Source organism: Glycine soja, chromosome 12 (genome assembly GCF_004193775.1).
Source record: "Glycine soja cultivar W05 chromosome 12, ASM419377v2, whole genome shotgun sequence".
Taxonomy (NCBI): Eukaryota; Viridiplantae; Streptophyta; class Magnoliopsida; order Fabales; family Fabaceae; genus Glycine; species Glycine soja.
In genome coordinates, this window is record NC_041013.1 from 28,565,750 (window position 1) to 28,577,050 (window position 11,301).

At 34.0% G+C, this 11,301-nt stretch overlaps 1 protein-coding gene across 1 annotated transcript; it reads right to left on the reverse strand.

The window, feature by feature from the left end:
* Positions 1-1,724: 1,724 nt before the first annotated feature.
* LOC114379773 (rab3 GTPase-activating protein non-catalytic subunit-like) lies at positions 1,725-7,620 on the reverse strand. Its single transcript, XM_028338478.1, has 8 exons — positions 7,175-7,620; positions 5,090-5,224; positions 4,685-4,879; positions 4,151-4,212; positions 3,855-4,012; positions 2,853-3,001; positions 2,629-2,772; positions 1,725-2,099 (listed from the first exon to the last, which is right to left on the reverse strand). The coding sequence occupies exons 1-8, from the start codon at positions 7,526-7,528 to the stop codon at positions 1,917-1,919; spliced, it is 1,380 nt and encodes a 459-aa protein (XP_028194279.1). The 5' UTR covers positions 7,529-7,620; the 3' UTR covers positions 1,725-1,916.
* Positions 7,621-11,301: the final 3,681 nt, after the last annotated feature.

An 11,301-nucleotide genomic window follows, 5' to 3' on the forward strand; every position in this document is an offset into this window, starting at 1 on the left:
ATAAAAAAAAACTAAATAAAATACTTTGACAAACACACTCTAAACCTTGCAGAAACTATTTAAGGCATAAATGAAAATTAGGCATTGAAGGCTTAGGAGTGGTGTGGTGTCACAATGTGTTGAAGGCTTAAGCGAACATTAGACATTAAATACACGCGCGGAGATTTAGTTTCACGCCATCAAATCTGCAAATTTTATATTTTTTTAGCTTTTAATTCCTGAACCATCAGATCAATCCAAAGGCCAGTATTAGTGCTAGAGATGGCTGGAGAGAGAAAGTTGATGGAGAGGATCCAAATCCAAGAAAATAATGAAGTAAGGAAACAATATAAATACAGTCAGCTATAATTATTACATACCATAATATATCACATTAAATATCTAGTTCTTAATATTTTGCAAACGTTAATACTTAAAAGGATTTATACAATATAAACTCCAAAATATTTACATGCACATTATTATGTGATGATTTTCAACTCAGAGCTAACCTCTCTCTGTCTAATGAGGAAAGTAGTTTAGCATAGAAGGAACTGGCGGAAGTGAAGAAGATAAAAATAAAATATGAAATTTCTTTACAAGTCAATATCGGTATAACAAAATTTGTCATAACAAAAAGATAATGCCAAAGCCATGCTATAGGTCCAATCGAAAGGTTTTTATTAAGTTAAGAAAAAGACAAATTTAGTGTATTTCTATCAGTATCATTGTATTAACCATTATATTGGAAATGTCACAAGAAAAGTTTGTCTGATCTCGTAGCTTACTTTATCGTGACCAATCACTGTTTTCATTTATCAGGTCTTTGATATAAAGTAAAGATATTCTAAATTAAATTTTGTTAGTAATTAACTTCATTTTGTTTTCTTAGAGCAGTTTTAATGACCTAACTAATAAAGATACAATTTTCATTCAAACACCTTCAAAAAAAAAGTTTTCATCCAAACAATTAAAACACAAATTAAATCAAATTCAATTAAGTTTGAGAAAAAAAAAACTATATGTATATAATTAAATAAAATTAATCCTTAAAATATCTTACCCCATACTGCCATCCACATTCTTTCTATAAAGACGATCTGAATCATCAAAAGCTTTCCAGCATCATTACCGAATTTTGCTTGTGGCTCTCTCTGACTCTCCAATTAGCTAGCATTCCTCTTTGTTCAATTATGTACTATAACTTTTTTCTATTAAAATCATCTGCGTCTTACAAAGTATAATGTAAGAACTGTTGAGAGTAACAATTTTATCAGGCAAAATACCAAAGAACATGTAAAAACAGCAATTTGATAAAGGAAAACTAAGGTGCCATTTGATTTGGCTATTTTTATTATTTTCCTTTTCAATGAAAAAACAATTGAAAATATATTTGGTCAGGTTTTAGAAAACTTACTTTGTCAACGCTTTTGAAAAAAGGCCTGTGGTCTTTTATACTATTTAAATGGTCATGAAACAAAACTGTTAACAAGCAGCATCTTAATAAGTTGCTTTTTCCTTATTAAAATGCTTATTGAATATATACATTCGATGCTTGAAGAAAAGAAAAAAAAATATCAATTAATAATCAGTTAATTACCCATTCTAAAAATAAAAAAGCTTCGCTCGTCCTTTATTGATCAATCGCCTTTCTACATTTTCACCAAAAGAAGTTTTCATTAAGAAATGCAGGCTCGTGGATCTTAAACCTATTAATATATCATTTTCACTAAACTCAACGGCACTAACGGAAGACAAAATAATCATCATTACTGAATTGAAATGCATGGTAAAGTTGCCTACTATAGACACATAGTGGATCAACCATTCTATGATCTCTTACATTACACGGGCTTAATAACATATGCTATCTTTTTCTTTTTACAAATATTGTTTTTGATTTAGCAAAGAGAGAGAGAAAAAATTAACAAAACCTATCAAGAATCCAAGGTTCTATTTAAGACTGATATCTGACCTGAGTCCCCATTTAACAAGAAAACTTCGAGAGGGACATAAGGAGAGGACATTGATGCTCCAAACCTGTAGCTGGGTTGTAACATTTTACTACCTTTTGCACATGAAATCGTTCTAAGACGTGGTCCAGTTCTCATTTGCCAGATCTGCAGGATATTATCAATCAAGGAAATAAATCAAGAATCTACCAACAAAACCCCAAAAGCTAGCTCAAGGGGTGAGGGTTGTCCCTCAGTTATATACTCTTAAGTGACTTTATTTTAGCCCATGTGGGACTTGGGTTTTTCCCAATACACCCCCTCACGCCCAGCACTTCTTGGACTTGGTGCATGGATAACAATGGTGGGTGACCCTTTTGAATAACATTGGATATGCTCTGATATCATCTTAAATTCTTGGAATGTTAGCTTAGGCCTAACTTAACCCCTTGAGCTAGTTTTTGGGGTATATAAGTGAGGAATAACCCTCACCCCTTGAGCTAACTTTTGGATTGAATTAGGCCTAAACTCATATTCTAAGATTCTAAGATACACTCACAGTAAACATGAGAATATACTGTTTTTTTTATAGCAATTATAGATTTTTAATTGTACAATTGCAGCAAATGCTTTCCAATAGTTCTATAAAAGAGGTGAAAACATATAGTTCACTCATTAATGTAAGGTAAAAACTAACCTCAATAATGCCTTTTCTAGGTGCATGAATAGCCAAACACAAGCAGTAATCACTCTTCAATGGTTCAGAATAAGAAGAACTTGATGATGCAATATCTTTGTTCACCAACATCTCCATGAACAGACAGCTGGCATCCCTATATCCCTGCAAAAATACTAATTTTCATTTTGATATATCTTTTGGGAAGAGTGAGGTGGTTGGAGTCAAAAAGTTCAAAAGCAAACCTTCCATAAGCGCACCACCACAAGTGCTTGAGTATCAAGCAGCAATATGCGACCAAGTGAATCTGTTATAGCAGCCAACGTACCACTCGGTGATAAGGTAAGCTTCTCACCTTTCCTAGGGTGATCCTTTAAACATGTCAGAGGTGAAGCTGCATTGAACCATGAAGGCAAAAAGTCAGACAATAGGATTTTAACTTAGAAATGGTGCACCAATAATGAAGGACATTAGCTCTGCATTTTATCATTGATAGAGTCCAGTTGGTTCAGCTATATCTGTTCTAACAGAATGTGCAGTGGGATTTGGCTATGTATTCATTAATTTTTTAACACTTATAATGAGCTTCTCAGTATCACAGTACATCAATTCCACCAGTGATGATAACATACCAAAAAAGGAAAAGACAGGTGTGTTGTCAAATGATTATTCTGCAGAACTTTCCTTTAACAAGCTCCTAAATTTCTAAGTATTCATTATTTTTTTTCGGCTTTTATAACAAGCTTCTTAGTATCACAGTACATCAACTCCACTGAAATGGAGATAAGACGCTTATAAAGGAAAATAGAGGTGATGTAGAATGGTTATTCTGCAGAACTTTCCTTTAACATGCATTTAAGTTTCTATTTGTAGAAATTTGTAGTTTTTAGACCTTCAAATAAAAATTTTCATTTTTTAGTCCTTCAAATTAAAAAAAAAAATGTTCTTTTTAGTCCCTCCACCAGAATTTGAGATACTAAAAAATGCAAAGTTTTATTTGAGCTGAGGGACTTAAAATGAACAACTTTCGAATTTGAGGGACTAAAAACATAATTAAGCCCATACTTAAAATATCATAGCACCACTTTTCTATTGTTTAAAACAGTCCTATTTAGCAAGACAATATATAATTTTCTTTTCCTTTTACTAGGTTTGATCATCATCCCTATTATACACAAAAATATCTGCAGGAGCCTGTGTACTTATAATTACAAAAGGGAAGCACTATAATGGGCGTTAATACTTACCTCGAGCAAATGGCTGAGGCTTCTGATCTGATTTCTTTGGAGACGACTGTTCACTTCGCCATATCAACTTAGAAAAAGAACTTATTGTGGAAAACGTTGCAGGTACAACTTTAGACAAGATAGCTCCCACTAAAGACCTGCCTTTGTTCTCAGAAAGTCTTACAAAGGATCGACGAATAACTCAGTCAATATAATACTATATCACTACGACTACAAAAAATATTTCATAGAGCAAATCAGAGCACATATTGATAAAAGAAGTGGCATAAAATTATACCAAATAATCCACCAAGTACCTGTATGCCGAAATTACAGCATCCTCTCCAACAGCCACTGCACAATAATAACGTTGACTTGACTGCCCAACAATAAAAGCAGCTGAATTCAAATACCAGAAATAATTTCAGAAAGCTCCCATTATTTACAGTTCAAACAAAACCACAATCATTATCACAATAACTCATGGAAAGACAAAGTGAAACAGAGAAACACAAGCCACACAAGAATTCAAAGACATCATCAAACTTAGCATCACTTTTGAAAAGGTCATACTTTTAAAAAGTGATACTAATGAGCGAGTTTTTTCCAAAAGAAAAATAAATTTTTAAAAGCCTACTAACACCTGAGCTGAACAGGTATACAACTAGAAGAAAGAAACTCAAAAAAATGGCTTACAAATCTTATATGATATTAAGACTAAGAGATACTAAAAGATTTGATGATAATTTGCTCCAATCACTTTTCTGTATTTCTGTTGTTTGAATTTCATGAAAATAAATTCAAATGAATGTCAATACCATGCCAGACAATCATTTAAGAGAATAATTTACCTGTTGTTGTTCCATAAGTGGAGGTGGCATTATGCCAGTAATTGCTGCTTCAGCACAAGTACCATACTTGCCAATATTCCACAACTGGTAAGGTATTTTTACATCAGTATTTCCAAAATCCTCTGAATCGTGGCTCTTTGGGTTTTGATCCCAAAATCGAGAGTGTGATTCTTCAAACCATTTCTGCAGCATATTCTGCATTTCAACAACAAAGCTTACAATTAGATTCATAAGCAGCTACCACAATCCAAAATTCAGTCTGTAACAGTGACACCCTATTTCACTGTTAATAAAATAAAGTATTTGAAGACCCAAACAGAAAAACATAATAAAGTTTTACATTTCCACTGCTGGACTATATTTCAGTGAAGTTCTAATAGCCATGATACAGAAAGCATTGTTTACCTGAATATCAGAGCCATCAAAATGGGCAATTACACCTGACATAATGAGACAAAACTCTTCTGAGGAGGTATCTTGAATCAAATCTTTCTTTGTTCCACGAACTCTTAACTTTAAAACTCGACTTGGATAAATCATCTACAGAGAAGCAAATGATATAAAACATATAATTAACATAATGCAAAAAAAGGGCCAAATATGTATGTAGACTTTCAATTATCTGATTTTTACACCTTACGTCCTTACCTATTTTCCAATCTTAAACCTGCACCCAAAAATTTAATTATATTTTAAACTTCATTTTTTCTTTTGCCTGTAGAATGTGATCTGTGAAACCCTGATTTCGAGCAATAAATATTTTGGAAAATGCTAAAAGGTACAAAACAGATTTTTTGAAACACAAAAGTATCAAATCTTTCTATCTGGACAACATTTCTCTATCTTAAAACTTTCTCTCTTAATTCACTTACCTCTATTCCTATCCTAATTGGTCAACAAGTCATTCATAATATTTTTCACAATACAAAAAAAAAAAAGAAAACATTCATTTCAAACAAAATAGCACTATTAAAATATTTTTTACTTCTTAAAGGAGGGGAATGGGGTGAAGGAAGATTGATTCAATGTCCTTGTGATCATCTACAAAGGAGTTTACTAGCTGAATTAACTGGCATATTAAATTTTGGAAAATCAACCATTGAGATTGTAACTAACTTCAGAGTTTTTCATACATGTATTTCATTTCATCACACTTCTCAACTATTAATTTTCTAATCAATGATTATTATTATTACACATTATCTTCCAGATTTGTTACGTAACTGCTATAGCGCTATTGCGTTGCAGAATTCCTTGGATCTGCAATTGCAACTCTGTCTGCTATTGCAGTTGTTATGAGCGTTGTGGTTGCAGCATGTGTCATGCACCCTCTTGTCATATTTGGCCAATTGAACTTTTGAGTCAATATTATGCTAATTTTTATGTGTTTTACTTTTATTTGAATTAAGTTAATTTTTTATACATATATAATTTATATATATCATACATTTCAAAAATTGTTTTAAATCCCAGAGAGCAACACATAGCGGCTGGCTCCAAAAACACTATAGTGAGATAGCATATAGCAGGATAGCTTCTATTTTTAAATTTTTTATAGTCTATACAATGTATACTATATACATATAAATTCTAAAAAATGATAAAAATTGTTCAAAATTAATGGCATTCATAATTCATAATTAGCAATAAAAAGTCATAGATGTCTTAAAAAAACACATACCAGTAAATACCAACAAATGTCAGATACAAGCTTTCTAGATGGGAATTATCAATCATCAACCGTCATCTTCCTCCAAATCCAAGTGGTATTTATCATTTTCACTATTATTACATCTATATATTTCATTTTTGGAAATTAAAATCCTAAAAATAGCTGTTCAAGCTCTAATATCTCTGTTCAGATAAATTTTTCAGAATCAACACAGCACCCACTACACCCACTATTCAGCTCGCCATTTGGTCCACTATGGCCACGACACTAAACTGCTCTGCTACAGCAGCCCTAGTAGGGGGCAGGGGCCGCTCCGCACTGCTACAGCGCTCTATTTAAAACTCTGATTTCAACTGCTATACGACTTCTATTGTTTGCCTCTAACACTATCCGCTTATACGATACAGTGGATCATTAGTTTTCGCCATTATTCGCAATCTGCAACTGATATCCATTTAAGAGCATATCTTCACATCAGATGAGCCAAATCCATGATTTTATCCCTCTAAATCGAGGGGACACTTCGAAAGACAAAGAATAGTTATAACCATTGGTTAGAAATTCAATCAATCAGATTGTACAAATTACAAGTACACATATAACAAGCTACAAAATCTCAACCTTTAAACCTATAATCCATCACCCAAACAAACGCATCGATCCAACCGAACAATCTCAAATCGTAATTTTCCCAAAAAGTCTTAATCCAACAAGATGCCAGATCTAAAACGGGGTAAGGAAAGGCATAATTCTCCCTAAAAGTCTTAACCAACAAGAAAGGCATGAAGGCAGGGAGGGAGGGGCAGCGATAAGATTACCTGGCGGTGAATCAGTTCTCCGCGGAGGGAATAGAAGAGGACGTTGCCGGAGGAGGTGCCGGCGACGATGACGCGGTGATCACGGAAGGCGAGCCACTCGAGGGCGGAGATGGACTCGGCGTCGATGGGCGAGAGGTCGGGTCGAATCTTCAGGGGCGGCGGTGCGGCGGAGGAGTCGGAGGACCAGGAGAGGAGGAGGATGGTAGAGCGGTTGGCGAGGATGAGGGAGTGAGTGTCGATGGCGCAGAGGAGCTGAGGGGTCTCCACCAGCCAGTGGGGCTTCCCCGCTCCGAGCTCGCCCAGCTCCTCGCACGCTATGCACCCCAACTCCGTCTTGTAAGATCGCCGAGCCATCGCTTCTTCTTAGATTCCGCTCTCACACTCAACAAGGGAAACCAAATGCTAAAGTACCTGTCCTCGATGTGTAAAAGAATCGTTTCTGATGAGACAAAAGGGTTAACTACTTTTTAGTACCTCAACTTTTCATATTTTAACTTTTGACAAATGTTATCAGCGTTCGTAACGAAACTTAAATGTAAAAATATTTTTATTGATAAGTAAAAAAATTATGTTTTTTTCTTCTTATGTTGTCTTATGATATATATAATAAATATTTTATTTTAATTTTTTAATCAATGTGTTAAGGACACCACTGATAAGACCTTTTAACTTTTAGTCACCAAATATTTTTGACAACTTAACGGGCACCAATTGTCAAAATAAAATAAAAAATCATGACAAATCAATTATTACGTCATTATTGGACGGAAAAACTTGATGACATGAATAAAAAATCAAATGAAAAGTAGTTTAAAACTAAGACCAATCTAGAGACTAAAAATAAAAAAACTTAAATAGTTAAGTAACTAAAAACATATTTTATCCTACATTTTCATAATAATTATTTTTAAATTTATATTTAAAAAAACATGAACTTTTTTTAAAAAATAATTATTAAAAACTCACCATATAATTAAAAGGGTAAAAAAGTTACACTTCACTCCGTCCAACTCATCCAAATATATGTGTGTGTGTATGCGCGTGTGTGTATGTTAAAATTTGTCGGCTCATTTGTCATTGTGTCGGCTAATTAGTAATGAGTGATTCTTCTTTTAGGTTATTGGCTTAAGGAAAATATTATATTTCTTAATTAATTTCCTATCTACTCTAAAGAGTTTTCTAGTAACTAAAATTTCTATGTTAGGACTTCTACGTGAAATGACAATAAAAGAAAGTTATAAACGACTGAAAGTTGTAAAGAAAAATTGTAAATGACTAAAAGAGATAAAGGGAAGTTGTAAATAAGGATAAATAAAAAATAAATAAAAGGTAAATGACTAGAAAAGATATATTTGATTGATTTAGTTGGGGACCTCGTTTACATTTGAGTTTCTCCTATTTACAATATTTTTTATACAGTTGCAAGTATCATATTCTAATGACATCGGCATTTTCTAATAACTGCCTATGTTTGGCAATTATGAGAATATGTTTCCAACTGTGGAATCATCCTAAAAACTGACCTAAAGATTTTCCCACATTTTGACCTTTGTTTGCTTCATTCTTCATGTAGAAAAATAGTTGTTAACTTCCCGCTACCCACATCTCCTATTTTTTTTTTTAGGAAATCATGGCTCCATGCATGCTAGGCCTTGGAAAAACTGCTTGCAACTACATTCCACGTTCAAATATTCCTTCCAACTTTGTCTTTCCTGAAATTGGTCTAATTCAACTTTGTTGCATTAGCCGTTAGCCGACAAAAATAATCATTAGGCACCTGAAATGTTTTAATTGTTAGCCATCATAAACAAATATTTTAGTGATCAAACCATCTTTAGCATTGGACCAAATTAGAATCCATTCATATTGATCCACATTAGTCATCAACCATCGACTATATTCGTTGGCTAAATTAGTCATTAGCCGATGATAAACAACTAGCCTCAGTAGCAAACATTTTGATCGTCAACATAACTGTCCCTCTTTTTTTGCCTCATTCAATTGCAACGACAATTGTTTCACTAATTACTTATCATGAATGATGGCAGAAAAAACCAACATTGTGCTAAAATTCTAACTTTGCATCTTCCTGAAATTTTTGCAACGATTACCAACAATAAGTATAAGTATTCAAAATCCTAAAATCGAGTTATCAATTGCACTTATCTTTGTTGCCATATTGTGTTAACTTTTGGCCTCCGCAAATCGACTTGTCAGTTTCCTTAATAATCCTAATCAAGTTATTAGCCTACAAATACTTCTTCTACAGCTAACAAACAAGTAGTTTTTACAATTTAATGTAGGTCAGCTGACAAATGACACGTCTGATGATTCTGTAGCTAACCTATCAAGGTCAAAAGTACAAAATGGCAAGCAACTTCAAGCAAGAAGCCTTTCATGTCCAAACCAATCAACTTCAACATATTGTTCTTTCTTTTCCAATTGTACCAATATATGTTTTTATTAGAACCACTAAAGTTAGTCCTTCTAGGTATAAATAGGTTGTTGTGATTGATGTGGATTCCCTAAGTTAGTCATCCTCCTCCTTCAGCTAGCACATTCCTTCTAAAAGTCATTAGTCGTTGACCACAAGAAGTGAATTATGTTGGTAACATGTTAACGACCTAATAGAGAAAGATGGCTAATTTGACAGGAAGTCATCCAATTCAAGGTCTTCCACTTCCACTACCAAGGAATCAACCTGCATTAATCGTTTCTACATCAACTGAGATGTGTCTCTTGCTTCTAGCACCGAATTTGCAGCAACTGTTAAAGATAATTTCGGCTCCAAAAGCTTGACCTTAGCTATTTTCCTTAAGTCATTATTGTTCATTAAGGAAATCTACAATATGACTACTATATTGTACATGTTCACCTCAACCACACATTTGTTATTTTTATGCAACAACAATGACTGAATATGCACCAACAACTGTTTATGTCCTTCATCAATTGCTTTAAGGAGTAGCAGTCACTGGAAAACTAATTTTCTTTGTGACACTTCCACTCTTTCAGCAGATGGATTATTGTTTGTTATTGCCTCTTATTGACTCCCTTTGAGCTTCCACTAGTACTTTGATTATCCCCAAAGTTTGGGAGTTATTTTATGTATTTGCTTAGGCGTGGAAGTTGTCACCATATTCAAATCAAATGTAAGGAATGGATTAGTGTCAACATTCTTTTATGTTCCTTGTTAGCTAATCCGAGTTGTCCTTTCAAGAGTTTGGCTGTCATTTATTTAGTTGTCATCTCTTCATTTGATGAATCTCCTGACTCGCTATCTAGTGAGGACACAACCTGTATGTCTCCCACACCTGTTTGGATTTTTCTTTGATTTGATTCAAGGACACATTGTTCCACCCTTATAGCTTTGGTCGTCAGTTGAGAAAGGTTTGCACAATCTTGCATTATCAGCTTCTCCTTCAGCTGATGGTGCATTTCCCAATGACTATATTGGCATATTCATCTTCTAGAAATTGCACATCACATTTGCTCCTCATATGTCTAAATCTCTCAAGGTATTTAGTAGCTGGCTCATTCATCTACTACTTGGTATTCATTAAGTCAACCACATACACGTTAGGTTGAGTAGAGTAGAATCTATAATGGAAACATTTTTCCATATCAGCCCAACTCTGATTATATTTAGGCAATAAGCTAGAATACCACATGAAGGTTGTTCTAGTAAGAGAAAGTGAAAACAATTGTAACAATGTTCATTCTGAATGACTTCCCCACATTGAGTCCTATAACAAATAACGTGTTTTGTAGTGGATTTTTCATCTTCACCTGAGAATGAGAAAAGTTAGGGACTTCGTCACCTCTCAACAAAGGAGCAACCTTATCTATCCATTTTAGATAAAGTTTTTTATAAATTGGTTTACCAATGAGCTTCAGCTGAATCTTGAAATGATTCTTGATAACATCAACTATCACATTAGGATCTATCAATGATGGAGTTGAGGTTGTTGGTTCTGCCCATATTGGCCGATGATTCCCAAGGGTAGTCGACTCCACATGGTAAATGTTTGTTTGTTTGATCCTTGAGAGACATAATGGAACCATTGGGGCTCATACGCCATCGACTGATGATTAGCAGAGGTAGTCGTGGTAAGCGATTGTTTGCC